We start from the raw sequence: 21,137 nt of genomic DNA, 5'->3' as shown, positions 1-21,137 counted from the left end.
CATGCTTATCTAGATTCATGCCATTGGACAGAGCCAGGGTTCCATGCTTACCTAGATTCATGCCATTGGCCAGAGATAAGGGTTCCATGCTTACCTAGATTCATGCCATTGGCCAGAGATAAGGGTTCCATGCTTACCTAGATTCATGCCATTGGCCAGAGATCAGGGTTCCATGCTTACCTAGATTCATGCCATTGGCCAGAGATAAGGGTTCCATGCTTACCTAGATTCATGCCATTGGCCAGAGATCAGGGTTCCATGCTTACCTAGATTCATGCCATTGGACAGAGATCAGGGTTCCATGCTTACCTAGATTCATGCCATTGGCCAGAGATAAGGGTTCCATGCTTACCTAGATTCATGCCATTGGACAGAGATCAGGGTTCCATGCTTACCTAGATTCATGCCATTGGACAGAGCCAGGGTTCCATGCTTACCTAGATTCATGCCCTTGGCCAGAGTTCCATGCTTACCTAGATTCATGCCATTGGACAGAGATCAGGGTTCCATGCTTACCTAGATTCATGCCATTGGACAGAGCCAGGGTTCCATGCTTACCTAGATTCATGCCCTTGGACAGAGCCAGGGTTCCATGCTTACCTAGATTCATGCCCTTGGACAGAGATCAGGGTTCCATGCTTACCTAGATTCATGCCATTGGACAGAGTTCCATGCTTACCTAGATTCATGCCATTGGACAGAGATCAGGGTTCCATGCTTACCTAGATTCATGCCATTGGACAGAGATCAGGGTTCCATGCTTACCTAGATTCATACCTTGGACAGAGATCAAGGTTCCATGCTTACCTAGATTCATGCCATTGGTCAGAGATCAAGGTTCCATGCATACATAGATTCATGCCCTTGGCCAGAGTTCCATGCTTACCTAGATTCATGCCATTGGACAGAGATCAAGGTTCCATGCTTACCTAGATTCATGCCATTGGACAGAGATCAGGGTTCCATGCTTACCTAGATTCATGCCATTGGACAGAGCCAGAGTTCCATGCTTACCTAGATTCATGCCCTTGGACAGAGATCAGGGTTCCATGCTTACCTAGATTCATGCCATTGGACAGAGATCAGGGTTCCATGCTTACCTAGATTCATGCCATTGGCCAGAGTTCCATGCTTACCTAGATTCATGCCATTGGACAGAGCCAGAGTTCCATGCTTACCTAGATTCATGCCATTGGACAGAGCCAGAGTTCCATGCTTACCTAGATTCATGCCCTTGGACAGAGCCAGAGTTCCATGCTTACCTAGATTCATGCCATTGGACAGAGATCAGGGTTCCATGCTTACCTAGATTCATTCCATTGGACAGAGATCAGGGTTCCATGCTTACCTAGATTCATGCCCTTGGACAGCGATCAGGGTTCCATGCTTACCTAGATTCATTCCATTGGACAGAGATCAGGGTTCCATGCTTACCTAGATTCATGCCATTGGACAGAGATCAGGGTTCCATGCTTACCTAGATTCATGCCCTTGGACAGAGCCAGGGTTCCATGCTTACCTAGATTCATGCCATTGGACAGAGCCAGAGTTCCATGCTTACCTAGATTCATGCCATTGGCCAGAGTTCCATGCTTACCTAGATTCATGCCATTGGACAGAGATCAGGGTTCCATGCTTACCTAGATTCATGCCATTGGACAGAGCCAGGGTTCCATGCTTACCTAGATTCATGCCATTGGCCAGAGCCACTGTTCCATGTGCGTGGAGGAGGGTCATGTGGAACACGGCCTTCATGGCAGGTTCATCAAAGCAGGGGAAGGCTTTCCTGGCGTCCACAGGCTGCATCTGAGTGGTTGCTACAACTCTACCAACACACACAGCAACTGGTATTACTATAGTACTGAAGACTAAACTGTTACAGTTTAAACATGGTGACTGTAGGTGACACACAATCATACTGCATATTGTAGCTATTATCTATTATCTATTGTCTTTTATCTATTATCTATTATTGAAATATGTTGTGCTTGTTATTACTGCTGTACCACAAGACTGTTACAGTTAGACATAGTGACTCTGAGAGCAGGGTCAATACATTGATATTGTAGCTGCTGTCGGATAAGACTCTTATCAAATCAACTTTTATTGGTCACATGGTTCAACAGATGTTATTGCGAGTTTAGCGAAATGCTTGTGCAATTTTATCAGCAATTGAAGCGGTTTGAAGTTCACATTGAAAGGTACAGATACTGTGTGTCTTAGTTCAAGGACAATAAGTCTAAAGCTCTGATGGTAAACTGGTCAGAATGTTTAGAATACATTGTACATGGAACATATTGAACTGCTCCCATTGTATACAACAGGAGGCTGCTGAGAGGGGACGGCTCATCATAATGTCCGGAACGGAGCAAATGGAATGGCATCAAACACCTGCTTGATGTATTTGTTACCGTTCCACCTATTCCGCTCCAGTCATTAGAACGAGCCTGTTCTCCCCAATGAAGGTGCCACCAATGAATCAACACTCTGTATTACAGGGTTCAATTAATCCTTGGATCAACGTCAACAAATGACTTCAAGTGATTAAAAGTCAATGACTCAAGTCCCTGTAAAGGCCAAAGTCCAGTTGAGTATGAAATATTACTTAATGTAAATGTACCTATTTCTCCCATCTTGTTCAGAGTTGATGTGTAACCTTGGTTTTTACGTGTCCATTGTGGTACAAGCAGTTCAATCAATTCCTCGACAAATTACACTGGTTCCATAACATTAAATAATACACTGGTTCACTAACATTAAATAATACACTGGTTCAATAACATTAAATAATACACCGGTTCCATAACATTAAATAATACACTGGTACCATAACATTAAATAATACACTGGTTCACTAACATTAAATAATACACTGGTTCAACAACATTAAATAATACACTGGTTCAATAACATTAAATAATACACTGGTTCACTAACATTAAATAATACACTGGTTCACTAACATTAAATAATACACTGGTTCAATAACATTAAATAATACACTGTTCACTAGCATTAAATAATACACTGTTCACTAGCATTAAATAATACACTGTTCACTAACATTAAATAATACACTGTTCACTAGCATTAAATAATACACTGGTTCCATAACATTAAATAATACACTGTTCACTAACATTAAATAATACACTGTTCACTAGCATTAAATAATACACTGGTTCACTAACATTAAATAATACACTGGTTCAATAACATTAAATAATACACTGGTTCCATAACATTAAATAATACACTGGTTCCATAACATTAAATAATACACTGTTCACTAACATTAAATAATACACTGTTCACTAGCATTAAATAATACACTGGTTCACTAACATTAAATAATACACTGGTTCCATAACATTAAATAATACACTGGTTCCATAACATTAAATAATACACTGGTTAAATAACATTAAATAATACACTGGTTCACTAACATTAAATAATACACTGTTCACTAGCATTAAATAATACACTGGTTCACTAACATTAAATAATACACTGGTTCCATAACATTAAATAATACACTGGTTCAATAACATTAAATAATACACTGGTTCACTAACATTAAATAATACACTGGTTCCATAACATTAAATAATACACTGGTTCACTAACATTAAATAATACACTGGTTCCATAACATTAAATAATACACTGGTTCCATAACATTAAATAATACACTGGTTCCATAACATTAAATAATACACTGGTTCCATAACATTAAATAATACACTGGTTAAATAACATTAAATAATACACTGGTTCACTAACATTAAATAATACACTGTTCACTAGCATTAAATAATACACTGGTTCACTAACATTAAATAATACACTGGTTCAATAACATTAAATAATACACTGGTTCAATAACATTAAATAATACACTGGTTCCATAACATTAAATAATACACTGGTTCAATAACATTAAATAATACACTGGTTCCATAACATTAAATAAATCACTGTTCACTAACATTAAATAATACACTGGTTCCATAACATTAAATAATACACTGGTTCCATAACATTAAATAATACACTGGTACAATAACATTAAATAATACACTGGTTCCATAACATTAAATAAATCACTGTTCACTAACATTAAATAATACACTGGTTCCATAACATTAAATAATACACTGGTTCCATAACATTAAATAATACACTGTTCACTAACATTAAATAATACACTGGTTCCATAACATTAAATAATACACTGGTTCCATAACATTAAATAATACACTGTTCACTAACATTAAATAATACACTGTTCACTAACATTAAATAATACACTGGTTCAATAACATTAAATAATACACTGGTACAATAACATTAAATAATACACTGGTTCCATAACATTAAATAATACACTGTTCACTAACATTAAATAATACACTGGTTCCATAACATTAAATAATACAATGGTTCCATAACATTAAATAATACACTGGTTCCATAACATTAAATAATACACTGGTTCCATAACATTAAATAATACACTGTTCACTAACATTAAATAATACACTGGTTCCATAACATTAAATAATACACTGGTTCCATAACATTAAATAATACACTGTTCACTAACATTAAATAATACACTGTTCACTAACATTAAATAATACACTGTTCACTAACATTAAGTAATACACTGGTTAAATAACATTAAATAATACACTGTTCACTAACATTAAATAATACACTGTTCACTAGCATTAAATAATACACTGGTTCCATAACATTAAATAATACACTGGTTCCATAACATTAAATAATACACTGGTTCCATAACATTAAATAATACACTGGTTCCATAACATTAAATAATACACTGTTCACTAACATTATATAATACACTGTTCACTAGCATTAAATAATACACTGGTTCACTAACATTAAATAATACACTGGTTCCATTACATTAAATAATACACTGTTCACTAACATTAAATAATACACTGGTTCCATAACATTAAATAATACACTGGTTCCATAACATTAAATAATACACTGTTCAATGCTTCTACACCTGCATTGCTTGATGTTTGTGGTTTTAGGCTGGGTTTCTGTACAGCACTTTGAGATATCAGCTGATGTAAGAAGGGCTATATAAATACATTTGATTTGATTGATTTGATTTGATTCAATAACATTAAATAATACACTGGTTCAATAACCTTAAATAAAATTACAGTGTCCAATGTACTGTAGCTATTACAGTGAAATAATACCATGCTATTGTTTGAGAAGAGTGCACAGTTTTGAACATGAAAAGTTATTAATAAACAAATTAGGCACATTTGATACAAATGGATCAGTATAAACTTTGCACATACACTGCTGCCATCTAGTGGCCAAAATGTAAATTGCACCTGGGATGGAATAATACATTATGGCCTTTCTTTTGCATTTCAAAGATGATGGTACAAAAAAATACAAGAGAACGGTTGTTTTTTTTCTTTGTATTATCTTTTACCAGATCTATTGTGTTATATTCTCCTACATTCCTTTCACATTTCCACAAACGTCAAAGTGTTTCCTTTCAAATGATACCAATAATATGCTTCAGGGCCTGAGCTACATGCAGTTAAATTTGGGTATGTAATTTTAAGCAAAAATTGAAAAAAAAGGGCGGATCCTTTTAAGGGCCTTTCTCAGGGACACATGGGCAGATTTATCACCTAATCGGCTCGGGGATTCAAACCATTGTAGCCAAATGGAGACATCTTCACAAAGGAAGCCTTAACCAGGTTTCTAAGTATCATTACAGATTCAGTGCAGGCAGTGTACAAGCAAAACTCTGCTTGGCGAATACAACAGAAGTGTTTCACTTGAATGACATCCACTCTGACAGGTGGCAAGGTGCATGATGGGTTGAAAGAAATGTAGAACTTTCAATCAGTTCTAAAAAGCACAATGTCACGACTTCTTCCGAAGTCGGTCCCTCTCCTTGTTCGGGCGGTGTTCGGCGGTCGACGTCACCGGTCTTCTAGCCATCGCCGATCCATTTTTCATGTTCCATTTGTTTTGTCTTGTTTTCACACTCATCTGGTTTCAATTCCCTAATTACACGTTGTATATTTTCCCTCTGTTTCCCCCATGTCCGCGTCGGGAATGGTTTATTTTGTATGTACTCGTGCTATGTGTTACTGGTTTTGTACCCATGTGCTATGTGTTACTGGTTTTGTACCCATGTGCTATGTGTTACGGGTTTTGTACCCATGTGCTATGTGTTACTGGTGCGCTACGGGTTTTGTACCCATGTGCTATGTGTTACTGGTGCGCTACGGGTTTTGTACCCATGTGCTATGTGTTACTGGTGCGCTACGGGTTTTGTACCCATGTGCTATGTGTTACTGGTGCGCTACGGGTTTTGTACCCATGTGCTATGTGTTACTGGTTTTGTACCCATGTGTTATGTGTTACTGGTGCGCTACGGGTTTTGTACCCATGTGTTATGTGTTACTGGTGCACTACGGGTTTTGTACCCATGTGCTATGTGTTACGGGTTTTGTACCCATGTGTTATGTGTTACTGGTGCGCTACGGGTTTTGTACCCATGTGCTATGTGTTACGGGTTTTGTACCCATGTGCTATGTTTTACTGGTTTTGTACCCATGTGTTATGTGTTACTGGTTTTGTACCCATGTGTTATGTGTTACTGGTGCGCTACGGGTTTTGTACCCATGTGCTATGTGTTACTGGTTTTGTACCCATGTGCTATGTGTTACTGGTGCGCTACGGGTTTTGTACCCATGTGCTATGTTTTACTGGTTTTGTACCCATGTGTTATGTGTTACTGGTTTTGTACCCATGTGTTATGTGTTACTGGTTTTGTACCCATGTGCTATGTGTTACTGGTGCTCTACAGGTTTTGTACCCATGTGCTATGTGTTACTGGTGCTCTACAGGTTATGTACCCATGTGCTATGTGTTACTGGTGCTCTACAGGTTATGTACCAATGTGTTATATGTTACTGGTGCACTACAGGTTATGTACCCATGTGTTATGTGTTACTGGTGCGCTACGGGTTTTGTACCCATGTGCTATGTGTTACTGGTGCTCTACAGGTTATGTACCCATGTGCTATGTGTTACTGGTGCTCTACAGGTTATGTACCCATGTGCTATGTGTTACTGGTGCTCTACAGGTTATGTACCCATGTGCTATGTGTTACTGGTGCTCTACAGGTTATGTACCCATGTGCTATGTGTTACTGGTGCACTACGGGTTTTGTACCCATGTGTTATGTGTTACTGGTGCTCTACGGGTTATGTACCCATGTGCTATGTGTTACTGGTGCACTACGGGTTTTGTACCCATGTGCTATGTGTTACTGGTGCACTACGGGTTTTGTACCCATGTGCTATGTGTTACTGGTGCACTACGGGTTTTGTACCCATGTGCTATGTGTTACTGGTTTTGTACCCATGTGCTATGTGTTACTGGTGCACTACGGGTTTTGTACCCATGTGCTATGTGTTACTGGTTTTGTACCCATGTGCTATGTGTTACTGGTGCGCTATGGGTTTTGTACCCATGTGTTACTGGTGCGCTACGGGTTTTGTACCCATGTGCTATGTGTTACGGGTTTTGTACCCATGTGCTATGTGTTACGGGTTTTGTACCCATGTGCTATGTGTTACGGGTTTTGTACCCATGTGCTATGTGTTACTGGTGCGCTACGGGTTTTGTACCCATGTGCTATGTGTTACTGGTGCGCTACGGGTTTTGTACCCATGTGCTATGTGTTACTGGTGCGCTACAGGTTATGTACCCATGTGCTATGTGTTACTGGTGCGCTACAGGTTATGTACCCATGTGTTATGTGTTACTGGTGCTCTACAGGTTATGTACCAATGTGTTATGTGTTACAGGTTATGTACCCATGTGTTATGTGTTACTGGTGCTCTACAGGTTTTGTACCAATGTGTTATGTGTTACAGGTTATGTACCCATGTGTTATGTGTTACTGGTGCTCTACAGGTTTTGTACCAATGTGTTATGTGTTACAGGTTATGTACCCATGTGTTATGTGTTACTGGTGCTCTACAGGTTTTGTACCAATGTGTTATGTGTTACAGGTTATGTACCCATGTGTTATGTGTTACTGGTGCGCTACGGGTTTTGTACCCATGTGTTATGTGTTACTGGTGCACTACGGGTTTTGTACCCATGTGTTATGTGTTACTGGTGCACTACGGGTTTTGTACCCATGTGTTATATGTTACTGGTGCACTACAGGTTATGTACCCATGTGCTATGTGTTACTGGTGCTCTACAGGTTATGTACCCATGTGCTATGTGTTACTGGTTTTGTACCCATGTGCTATGTGTTACTGGTGCTCTACAGGTTATGTACCCATGTGCTATGTGTTACTGGTGCTCTACAGGTTATGTACCAATGTGTTATATGTTACTGGTGCACTACAGGTTATGTACCCATGTGCTATGTGTTACTGGTGCTCTACAGGTTTTGTACCCATGTGTTATGTGTTACTGGTGCGCTACGGGTTTTGTACCCATGTGCTATGTGTTACGGGTTTTGTACCCATGTGTTATGTGTTACTGGTGCGCTACGGGTTTTGTACCCATGTGCTATGTGTTACTGGTTTTGTACCCATGTGCTATGTTTTACTGGTTTTGTACCCATGTGTTATGTGTTACTGGTTTTGTACCCATGTGTTATGTGTTACTGGTGCGCTACGGGTTTTGTACCCATGTGCTATGTGTTACTGGTTTTGTACCCATGTGCTATGTGTTACTGGTGCGCTACGGGTTTTGTACCCATGTGCTATGTTTTACTGGTTTTGTACCCATGTGTTATGTGTTACTGGTTTTGTACCCATGTGTTATGTGTTACTGGTGCTCTACAGGTTATGTACCCATGTGCTATGTGTTACTGGTGCTCTACAGGTTATGTACCAATGTGTTATATGTTACTGGTGCACTACAGGTTATGTACCCATGTGTTATGTGTTACTGGTGCGCTACGGGTTTTGTACCCATGTGCTATGTGTTACTGGTGCTCTACAGGTTATGTACCCATGTGCTATGTGTTACTGGTGCTCTACAGGTTATGTACCCATGTGCTATGTGTTACTGGTGCTCTACAGGTTATGTACCCATGTGCTATGTGTTACTGGTGCTCTACAGGTTATGTACCCATGTGCTATGTGTTACTGGTGCACTACGGGTTTTGTACCCATGTGTTATGTGTTACTGGTGCTCTACGGGTTATGTACCCATGTGCTATGTGTTACTGGTGCACTACGGGTTTTGTACCCATGTGCTATGTGTTACTGGTGCACTACGGGTTTTGTACCCATGTGCTATGTGTTACTGGTGCACTACGGGTTTTGTACCCATGTGCTATGTGTTACTGGTTTTGTACCCATGTGCTATGTGTTACTGGTGCACTACGGGTTTTGTACCCATGTGCTATGTGTTACTGGTTTTGTACCCATGTGCTATGTGTTACTGGTGCGCTATGGGTTTTGTACCCATGTGTTACTGGTGCGCTACGGGTTTTGTACCCATGTGCTATGTGTTACGGGTTTTGTACCCATGTGCTATGTGTTACGGGTTTTGTACCCATGTGCTATGTGTTACGGGTTTTGTACCCATGTGCTATGTGTTACTGGTGCGCTACGGGTTTTGTACCCATGTGCTATGTGTTACTGGTGCGCTACGGGTTTTGTACCCATGTGCTATGTGTTACTGGTGCACTACAGGTTATGTACCCATGTGCTATGTGTTACTGGTGCGCTACAGGTTATGTACCCATGTGTTATGTGTTACTGGTGCTCTACAGGTTATGTACCAATGTGTTATGTGTTACAGGTTATGTACCCATGTGTTATGTGTTACTGGTGCTCTACAGGTTTTGTACCAATGTGTTATGTGTTACAGGTTATGTACCCATGTGTTATGTGTTACTGGTGCTCTACAGGTTTTGTACCAATGTGTTATGTGTTACAGGTTATGTACCCATGTGTTATGTGTTACTGGTGCTCTACAGGTTTTGTACCAATGTGTTATGTGTTACAGGTTATGTACCCATGTGTTATGTGTTACTGGTGCGCTACGGGTTTTGTACCCATGTGTTATGTGTTACTGGTGCACTACGGGTTTTGTACCCATGTGTTATGTGTTACTGGTGCGCTACGGGTTTTGTACCCATGTGTTATATGTTACTGGTGCACTACAGGTTATGTACCCATGTGCTATGTGTTACTGGTGCTCTACAGGTTATGTACCCATGTGCTATGTGTTACTGGTTTTGTACCCATGTGCTATGTGTTACTGGTGCTCTACAGGTTATGTACCCATGTGCTATGTGTTACTGGTGCTCTACAGGTTATGTACCAATGTGTTATATGTTACTGGTGCACTACAGGTTATGTACCCATGTGCTATGTGTTACTGGTGCTCTACAGGTTATGTACCCATGTGCTATGTGTTACTGGTTTTGTACCCATGTGTTATGTGTTACTGGTTTTGTACCCATGTGTTATGTGTTACTGGTTTTGTACCCATGTGTTATGTGTTACTGGTTTTGTACCCATGTGCTATGTGTTACTGGTTTTGTACCCATGTGTTATGTGTTACTGGTTTTGTACCCATGTGCTATGTGTTACTGGTGCTCTACAGGTTATGTACCAATGTGTTATATGTTACTGGTGCACTACAGGTTATGTACCCATGTGTTATGTGTTACTGGTGCACTACAGGTTATGTACCCATGTGTTATGTGTTACTGGTGCGCTACGGGTTTTGTACCCATGTGTTATGTGTTACTGGTGCGCTACGGGTTTTGTACCCATGTGTTATGTGTTACTGGTGCGCTACGGGTTTTGTACCCATGTGTTATGTGTTACTGGTGCGCTACGGGTTTTGTACCCATGTGCTATGTGTTACTGGTGCGCTACGGGTTTTGTACCCATGTGCTATGTGTTACTGGTGCTCTACAGGTTATGTACCCATGTGTTATGTGTTACTGGTGCACTACAGGTTATGTACCCATGTGTTATGTGTTACTGGTGCGCTACGGGTTTTGTACCCATGTGCTATGTGTTACTGGTGCTCTACAGGTTATGTACCCATGTGTTATGTGTTACTGGTGCACTACAGGTTATGTACCCATGTGCTATGTGTTACTGGTGCTCTACGGGTTTTGTACCCATGTGTTATATGTTACTGGTGCACTACAGGTTATGTACCCATGTGCTATGTGTTACTGGTGCTCTACAGGTTTTGTACCCATGTGTTATGTGTTACTGGTGCACTACGGGTTTTGTACCCATGTGTTATGTGTTACTGGTGCGCTACGGGTTTTGTACCCATGTGTTATGTGTTACTGGTGCTCTACGGGTTTTGTACCCATGTGTTATGTGTTACTGGTGCGCTACGGGTTTTGTACCCATGTGTTTGTTGTTTTGTATGCCGTTAGTTTTATATATTAAACTGCTCCGGGTATTCACCAAGTTCTGCTCTATTCACCAAGTTCTGCTCTATTCACCAAGTTCTGCTCTATTCACCAAGTTCTGCTCTATTCACCAAGTTCTGCTCTCCTGCGTTTGACTTCCCTGCCACCAGTTACGCACCCCTTACACACAATGATCTCCCAAATTCATTGTTTGACTTCAGACAAATTGAATAGGTTGTTCAAACAACCCAAAGCTTTACCAATCAATAACAGCAGTTCAGATGAACAACAGAAACCATATCAGTCAAGTTTTCACAGTGTATTTTATGCAAGTATCATTACATATTATGGCTGTGTAGGAGATTGTCAATTGATCAGATCAACTGGAATGGCATTTATTCTGATGGGTGTGCAAAAATACCAACCTGAAAGCCACGGCCCCAATCAGCCTCCAACTCTTCTAATAAACTGCCTCTACTGCACTACCCTGACACTATTCAATGTGGATACGCATGAGGTCATTAACGCAATTTAGAAGCTTCATTCAATTAAACAAATCACATTGATCTGTCAAAGATGTTATTTGATTTCAGTCAAATTTAATAGAATAGGTTTATTTATTTTACCTTTTATTTAACTTAAGTCAGATTTTTACCTTGTCAGCTCGGAGATTCGACCTTGCAACCAACTTTACAGTGTTAGGCAACATCTGACACGGTTTTTAAACGTGGGTTGGAAATGATGATTAATGTTTTGCTTACTTTCTCACCGGGGGACTGGTCCCCTCTGTATATTCACTCCTGTAGAAGCCTCCCAGGTCATCAGCCAGTTCTCCTATAAACTCTGTGTACAGCTCATACTGTCTCCCTGCCATCAGATTACTATTCAGCTGGATCACTAAGAACTGAGTAGGAACCTCCAGCCAGCTTTTCTTTATGGCGGGAGCAGTAGCCCCATCCCGGCTAATCAGGCTGAGCAGAGTCAGGTTCAGCTTGTTAGCGTGGATGAGGATCAGATCGGTGTCCTTCTCACACTGGAACAACACAGCTGACTGTCCTGTGAAGATGTAGAGGCCAGTAGAGGCGTTGACAACCAGTCGAGGCCAGAGGGTGATGTTGTAGGAGACAGGAGACAGGGAGTCAGGCAGTCTGTAGTGTTCCCAGGGAGTGGAGGGAGTAGTGGGGGGATTCACTGCCTCATGGATCTTGGCCTTCTCCTGGCTATAGACCACTGACAGGGCGATGATGGTGGCCACCACTCCAGTCCCCACGATCACACCAACTATCCCCAAAGTCTTGCTGATGAAGAACCCTTTCCCCATGTCTGTAACAGACGGATATCTGTCTATCTGAGGGTAGTGTAATGACTGACTGGCAGAAAGAGAGAGGGGGACCTAGATGGACCCAGAGGGGAATGTGTTTCTTTTTTATGCCCTCTGAGGAACTCCCACAATACGCCAGGTTAATAGTTGATCCCCCAGCCTGGGACAACCTGAGAGTTCCAATCAGCTGGGTTAATTAATAGTTGATCCCCCAGCCCAGGACAACCTGAGAGTTCTAATCAATAGTCATAAAGATGTGTGGATAACAGATTGCTGACAAGCTGTTGTACTTTATCCTTCCTTCCTGTTTCTGGATGGAAAATCTTTCCCTGTATAAAGTGTTGAAATCTTTTCCTGTAGAAAGTGGAAGGGGAACGGCCCCTCCCTCCCTGGTGTTTCCTACGGGGTTGAAAGGGGAACCGCCCCTCCCTCCCTGGTGTTTCCTACTGGGCAGCAAGGGGAACCACCCCTCCCTCCCTGGTGTTTCCTATGGGGCAGCAAGGGGAACCACCCCTCCCTCCCTGGTGTTGCCTACGGGGCTGAAAGGGGAACCGCCCGTCCCTCCCTGGTGTTTCCTGGTTTACCTGGTGTTTCTGTATATAGACTCCACATTGACTCTGTACCGGTGCACCCCCGCCGGGGCGGCAGGGTAGCCTAGTGGTCAGGTTACCCCCTGTATATAGCCTCCACATTGACTCTGTACCAGTACCCCCTGTATATAGCCTCCACATTGACTCTGTACCAGTACCCCCTGTATATAGTCTCCACATTGACTCTGTACCGGTACCCCCTGTATATAGCCTCCACATTGACTCTGTACCGGTACCCCCTGTATATAGCCTCCACATTGACTCTGTACCGGTACCCCCTGTATATAGTCTCCACATTGACTCTGTACCGGTACCCCCTGTATATAGCCTCCACATTGACTCTGTACCAGTACCCCCTGTATATAGCCTCCACATTGACTCTGTACCAGTACACCCTGTATATTGACTCTGTACCAGTACCCCCTGTATATAGCCTCCACATTGACTCTGTACCGGTACCCCCTGTATATAGCCTCCACATTGACTTAGTAACGGTACCCCCTGTATATAGCCTCCACATTGACTCTGTACCGTAACACCCTATATATATTCTTCACATTGACTCTGTACCGGTACACCCTGTATATAGCCTCCACATTGACTCTGTACCAGTACCCCCTGTATATAGCCTCCACATTGACTCTGTACTGGTACCCTCTGTATATAGCCTCCACATTGACTCTGTACCAGTACCCCCTGTATATAGCCTCCACATTGACTCTGTACCGTAACACCCTGTATATAGTCTCCACATTGACTCTGTACCGGTACCCCCTGTATATAGCCTCCACATTGACTCTGTACCGTAACACCCTGTATATAGTCTCCACATTGACTCTGTACCAGTACCCCCTGTATATAGCCTCCACATTGACTCTGTACCATAACACCCTGTATATAGCCTCCACATTGACTCTGTACCGGTACCCCCTGTATATAGCCTCCACATTGACTCTGTACCAGTACCCCCTGTATATAGCCTTTGTGAGTTTATTTTACTGTAATAATGAAGACAAATAAGCTAAAATGAAGACGTTTTCAGATATCTGGTCATTATTTGAACTGGCTAGCCAGCTAACTTACCATTAGCTATCTAGCCAACCAGCTAGAAACCAAAGTTGCTTTGAGTTGTCTGGTTTGCTAGATTGACATTTACAAAATTCATGTTTAAACGGGTGGGTTTATTGATGTTAAAATACACTAGTTATGCTATTTTGGGCCACCAGGCTGCTGATGTCACGCAGCCTGTAGTTTTTTCCTTTAAACTTTTTCATAACGACAACGTGAAGTTTGAAGTCGGACGACCATAGAATATTCATGATTTCATTGGACAACTGTCGATAGACGTAATATAAACCAACCATTAGTCTTGAAATCGTTGGTTGTTTAGTACACGGCCTCACATGTGAACCCTTAAAGAGATGGGTGGGGCCCAGGCTTAAGAGGGTGGGAACGACGCTGAATGGGTGTAGACCAAGAAGAGCTTTCCAGTAGGTGTACCAAAAATCATTCAAGGGCCATTTCCTCAAAAGTGAGTTTACAAGTTTATCAACTTTCAAAGCAGAATTACTTTCCCATTGTTCCTCTGTAGTGTATGATATACCAGTAGGTCTGAATCTCTACTTTTATCCGATGTAAAAAAACACTATTTTCTTGCTACAGTCCAAATCGAGCTGGTCAGTCACAATAACAACTGCAACACGTTCTAAAAAATATACATATAATTGAATCAAAAGGAGTCATTTTCTATGTTGACCGTAGTTACTGAGATATTGGCCTTTTTGTTATAGACATCCAGTGCATCCTTCTGTAAAGAAGGAAACTGTGTCAGATTTCCAATAACAAACTGAAGGTAAAGAGCAGGAACATATTGGGGAGATTGGAAACTGAAGGTAAAGAGCAGGAACATATTGGGGAGATTGGAAACTGAAGGTAAAGAGCAGGAACATATTGGGGAGATTGGAAACTGAAGGTAAAGACCAGGAACATATTGGGGAGATTGGAAACTGAAGGTAAAGAGCAGGAACATATTGGGGAGATTGGAAACTGAAGGTAAAGAGCAGGAACATATTGGGGAGATTGGAAACTGAAGGTAAAGAGCAGGAACATATTGGGGAGATTGGAAACTGAAGGTAAAGACCAGGAACATATTGGGGAGATTGGAAACTGAAGGTAAAGACCAGGAACATATTGGGGAGATTGGAAACTGAAGGTATAGAGCATGAACATATTGGGGAGATTGGAAACTGAAGGTATAGAGCAGGAACATATTGGGGAGATTGGAAACTGAAGGTAAAGAGCAGGAACATATTGGGGAGATTGGAAACTGAAGGTAAAGAGCAGGAACATATTGGGGAGATTGGAAACTGAAGGTAAAGACCAGGAACATATTGGGGAGATTGGAAACTGAAGGTATAGAGCAGGAACATATTGGGGAGATTGGAAACTGAAGGTAAAGACCAGGAACATATTGGGGAGATTGGAAACTGAAGGTAAAGACCAGGAACATATTGGGGAGATTGGAAACTGAAGGTAAAGAGCAGGAACATATTGGGGAGATTGGAAACTGAAGGTATAGAGCAGGAACATATTGGGGAAATTGGAAACTGAAGGTATAGAGCAGGAACATATTGGGGAGATTGGAAACTGAAGGTAAAGACCAGGAACATATTGGGGTGATTGGAAACTGAAGGTAAAGACCAGGAACATATTGGGGAGATTGGAAACTGAAGGTAAAGAGCAGGAACATATTGGGAAGATTGGAAACTGAAGGTAAAGAGCAGGAACATATTGGGGAGATTGGAAACTGAAGGTAAAGACCAGGAACATATTGGGGAGATTGGAAACTGAAGGTATAGAGCAGGAACATATTGGGGAGATTGGAAACTGAAGGTAAAGAGCAGGAACATATTGGGGAGATTGGAAACTGAAGGTAAAGAGCAGGAACATATTGGGGAGATTGGAAACTGAAGGTATAGAGCAGGAACATATTGGGGAGATTGGAAACTGAAGGTATAGAGCAGGAACATATTGGGGAGATTGGAAACTGAAGGTATAGAGCAGGAACATATTGGGGAGATTGGAAACTGAAGGTAAAGACCAGGAACATATTGGGGAGATTGGAAACTGAAGGTAAAGAGCAGGAACATATTGGGGAGATTGGAAACTGAAGGTATAGAGCAGGAACATATTGGGGAGATTGGAAACTGAAGGTATAGAGCAGGAACATATTGGGGAGATTGGAAACTGAAGGTAAAGACCAGGAACATATTGGGGAGATTGGAAACTGAAGGTAAAGAGCAGGAACATATTGGGGAGATTGGAAACTGAAGGTAAAGACCAGGAACATATTGGGGAGATTGGAAACTGAAGGTATAGAGCAGGAACATATTGGGGAGATTGGAAACTGAAGGTAAAGACCAGGAACATATTGGGGAGATTGGAAACTGAAGGTATAGAGCAGGAACATATTGGGGAGATTGGAAACTGAAGGTATAGAGCAGGAACATATTGGGGAGATTGGAAACTGAAGGTAAAGACCAGGAACATATTGGGGAGATTGGAAACTGAAGGTAAAGAGCAGGAACATATTGGGGAGATTGGAAACTGAAGGTATAGAGCAGGAACATATTGGGGAGATTGGAAACTGAAGGTATAGAGCAGGAACATATTGGGGAGATTGGAAACTGAAGGTAAAGACCAGGAACATATTGGGGAGATTGGAAACTGAAGGTAAAGACCAGGAACATATTGGGGAGATTGGAAACTGAAGGTAAAGAGCAGGAACATATTGTGGAGATTGGAAACTGAAGGTAAAGACCAGGAACATATTGGGGAGATTGGAAACTGAAGGTAAAGACCAGGAACATATTGGGGAGATTGGAAACTGAAGGTATAGACCAGGAACATATTGGGGAGATTGGAAACTGAAGGTATAGACCAGGAACATATTGGGGAGATTGGAAACTGACAATATTAACTGAGCGTTTATTGGCAGACATTTATTAACATGAGAACATGAAAAACTGACAATCCAAAATGGATGCACATGATTCAAGTAACAACATGATTTTGGTCCATTCATCATTATACAGCACATCTCTGTCCCAAATGGCTCCCTATTCCCTATGGAGTGCACTCTTTTTAACCAGAGCCCTATGTAGCAAGCTATACAGGGAATAGGGTGCCATTTGGGTCACACAGCCCCATGTTTGTGGTCTGTTTAATACAGTCTGTATATCCCTGATGGTTCAGTAAGCAGTAACACCATTGGCCTGGTCGCGCGGTGCTGTAGTGGGGGGGTATTTCACGTACATTCATTGGCCAACCACTTCATAACGTGCTCCTGGTTCTCCGCCACCCATTTGATGTTGGCCGTAGTCCTCTCAATAGCCTGCTCCAGAGCCAGCGTCCCCGAGCCAAACCCCACACGGGCATTGTCCTCTTTAAACTGCTTCAGCTGCAATTACAGAAACATGGTAGAAATCACAATACTGACTCAACAATGTTGTCGTTTCTAACTCATTTGAGAGGGAGGAAAACAAGCTCTGGTCACCCCCCCCCCCCCCCCCCCCCCCCAACAAACAGACCATCCATTCATACATATACCTCTAGTCTAATTGATACCTTATTAAACTGTATCTGTAACCCCCCCCCCCCCCCCCCTAACAAACAGACCATCCATCCATACATATACCTCTAGTCTAATTGATACCTTATTAAACTGTATCTGTAACCCCCCCCAACAAACAGACCATCCATCTATCCATCCATTCATCCATTCAGCCCAGATGACTTACTCTGCATAGATGTAGTTCCACCTAGATTTACTCTGCATAGATGTAGTTCCACACAGCCCAGGGCTGCTCAACCCTGTTCCTGGAGAGATACTGTCCTGTAGGTTTTAACTCCAACCCTGTTCCTGGAGAGATACCGTCCTGTAGGTTTTAACTCCAACCCTGTTCCTGGAGAGATACTGTCCTGTAGGTTTTAACTCCAACCCTGTTCCTGGAGAGATACCGTAATGTAGGTTTCACCCCAGGGTTCACTAACCTTTGAAAACCTTACAGGAGGGTAGCTCTCCAGGAACAGGCTTAGGGTGAAAACCTTACAGGAGGGTAGCTCTCCAGGAACAGGCTTAGGGTGAAAACCTACAGGAGGGTAGCTCTCCAGGAACAGGGTTAGGATGAAAACCTTACAGGAAGGTAGGCTCTCCAGGAACAGGGTTAGGATGAAAACCTTACAGGAGGGTAAGCTCTCCAGGAACAGGGTTAGGATGAAAACCTTACAGGAGGGTAGCTCTCCAGGAACAGGCTTAGGGTGAAAACCTACAGGAGGGTAGCTCTCCAGGAACAGGCTTAGGGTGAAAACCTACAGGAGGGTAGGCTCTCCATGAACAGGCTTAGGGTGAAAACCTTACAGGAGGGTAGGCTCTCCAGGAACAGGCTTAGGGTGAAAACCTACAGGAGGGTAAGCTCTCCAGGAACAGGGTTAGGATGAAAACCTTACAGGAGGGTAGGCTCTCCAGGAACAGGGTTAGGATGAAAACCTTACAGGAGGGTAGGCTCTCCAGGAACAGGGTTAGGATGAAAACCTTACAGGAGGGTAGCTCTCCAGGAACAGGCTTAGGGTGAAAACCTACAGGAGGGTAAGCTCTCCAGGAACAGGCTTAGGGTGAAAACCTTACAGGAGGGTAGCTCTCCAGGAACAGGCTTAGGGTGAAGACCTTACAGGAGGGTAGCTCTCCAGGAACAGGCTTAGGGTGAAAACCTACAGGAGGGTAGCTCTCCAGGAACAGGCTTAGGGTGAAAACCTTACAGGAGGGTAGCTCTCCAGGAACAGGGTTAGAGTGAAAACCTACAGGAGGGTAAGCTCTCCGGGAACAGGGTTGGACAGCCCTGATTCAGCTCAGTACCAACCTGCTTCAGCTCAAACTCAGTAGAGAATCTCCTGGTCACACTGTTGATGAGGTTAGAGAATGAGAAGGATCCACCACCATATCTGCCAGGTACAACGACGTATTATTATTATCTTTACTTAGTGAATAAACATCAGTTTCTCTGATACATATTCACAGTTACATGATGTCCAATAGCCCCACCTAGACTTACACCGTATAGATGTAGTTCCACCTAGACCTACTCTGCATAGATGTAGATCCACCTAGCCCTGATGACCTACTCTGCATAGATGTAGTTCCACCTAAACTTACACCGTATAGATGTAGTTCCACCTAGACTTACACCATATAGATGTAGTTCCACCTAGACTTACACTGTGTAGATGTAGTTCCACCTAGACTTACACTGCATAGATGTAGTTCCATCTAGACTTACTCTGTATAGATGTAGTTCCATCTAGCCCTGATGACTTACTCTGTATAGATGTAGTTCCACCTAGACTTACTCTGTATAGATGTAGTTCCACCTAGACTTACACTGTATAGATGTAGTTCCACCTAGACTTACTCTGTATAGATGTAGTTCCACCTAGCCCTGATGTCTTACTCTGTATAGATGTAGTTTCACCTAGACGTACTCTGTATAGATGTAGTTCCACCTAGACTTACTCTGTATAGATGTAGTTCCACCTAGACTTACTCTATATCGATGTAGTTCCACCTAGCCTTACACTGTATAGATGTAGTTCCACCTAGACTTACTCTGTATAGATGTAGTTCCACCTAGACTTACTCTGTATAGATGTAGTTTCACCTAGCCCTGATGACTTACTCTTTATAGATGTAGTTTCACCTAGACTTACTCTGTATAGATGTAGTTTCACCTAGACTTACTCTGTATAGATGTAGTTCCACCTAGACTTACACTGTATAGATGTAGTTCCACCTAGACTTACACTGTATAGATGTAGTTTCACCTAGACTTACTCTGTATAGATGTAGTTCCACCTAGACTTACACTGTATAGATGTAGTTCCACCTAGCCTTACACTGTATAGATGTAGTTCCACCTAGACTTACACTGTATAGATGTAGTTCCACCTAGAATTACTCTGTATAGATGTAGTTTCACCTAGCCCTGATGACTTACTCTGTATAGATGTAGTTTCACCTAGACTTACTCTGTATAGATGTAGATCCACCTAGACTTACTCTGTATAGATGTAGTTCCACCTAGACTTACTCTATATCGATGTAGTTCCACCTAGCCTTACACTGTATAGATGTAGTTCCACCTAGACTTACTCTGTATACATGTAGTTCCACCTAGACTTACTCTGTATAGATGTAGTTTCACCTAGCCCTGATGACTTACTCTTTATAGATGTAGTTTCATCTAGACTTACTCTGTATAGATGTAGTTTCACCTAGACTTACTCTGTATAGATGTAGTTCCACCTAGCCTTACACTGTATAGATGTAGTTCCACCTAGACTTACTCTGTATACATGTAGTTCCACCTAGACTTACTCTGTATAGATGTAGTTTCACCTTGCCCTGATGACTTACTCTGTATAGATGTAGTTCCACCTTACACTGTATAGATGTAGTTCCCCCTAGACTTACTCTGTATAGATGTAGTTCCACCTAGACTTACACTGTATAGATGTAGTTCCACCTAGACTTACTCTGTATAGATGTAGTTCCACCTAGACTTACACTGTATAGATGTAGTTCCACCTAGACTTACACTGTATAGATGTAGTTCCACCTAGACTTACACTGTATAGATGTAGTTCCACCTAGACTTACTCCTTATAGATGTAGTTCCACCTAGCACTGATGACTTACTCTGTATAGATGTAGTTCCACCTAGA

General features: G+C 41.9%; 2 protein-coding genes across 5 annotated transcripts in view; both read right to left on the bottom strand.

Moving 5' to 3' along the window:
• The window catches only part of LOC110527035 (aminopeptidase N), a 45,016-nt gene extending 32,139 nt beyond the window's left edge, over window positions 1–12,877 (bottom strand). The window contains exons 1-2 of the mRNA XM_036964357.1: window positions 12,212–12,877; window positions 1,683–1,825 (exon numbers count right to left, since the gene is read on the bottom strand). Of these exons, the coding sequence (XP_036820252.1) occupies window positions 1,683–1,825; window positions 12,212–12,771 (703 nt within the window). The 5' untranslated portion in view covers window positions 12,772–12,877. The remainder of the gene's footprint in view (window positions 1–1,682; window positions 1,826–12,211) is intronic.
• Window positions 12,878–17,325: 4,448 nt separating this feature from the next.
• LOC110526878 (aminopeptidase N) overlaps window positions 17,326–21,137 on the bottom strand; it is a 74,844-nt gene continuing 71,032 nt past the window's right edge. For all 4 annotated transcript variants that reach the window (XM_036964375.1, XM_036964376.1, XM_036964378.1 and 1 more), the window contains exons 21-22: window positions 19,280–19,361; window positions 17,326–17,820 (exon numbers count right to left, since the gene is read on the bottom strand). In XM_036964375.1, the coding sequence (XP_036820270.1) occupies window positions 17,668–17,820; window positions 19,280–19,361 (235 nt within the window). In that variant the 3' untranslated portion in view covers window positions 17,326–17,667. The remainder of the gene's footprint in view (window positions 17,821–19,279; window positions 19,362–21,137) is intronic.

This window comes from Oncorhynchus mykiss, chromosome 26, assembly GCF_013265735.2.
Source record: "Oncorhynchus mykiss isolate Arlee chromosome 26, USDA_OmykA_1.1, whole genome shotgun sequence".
Classification (NCBI taxonomy): Eukaryota; Metazoa; Chordata; class Actinopteri; order Salmoniformes; family Salmonidae; genus Oncorhynchus; species Oncorhynchus mykiss.
This window is presented reverse-complemented; position numbering and strand designations above follow the sequence as displayed.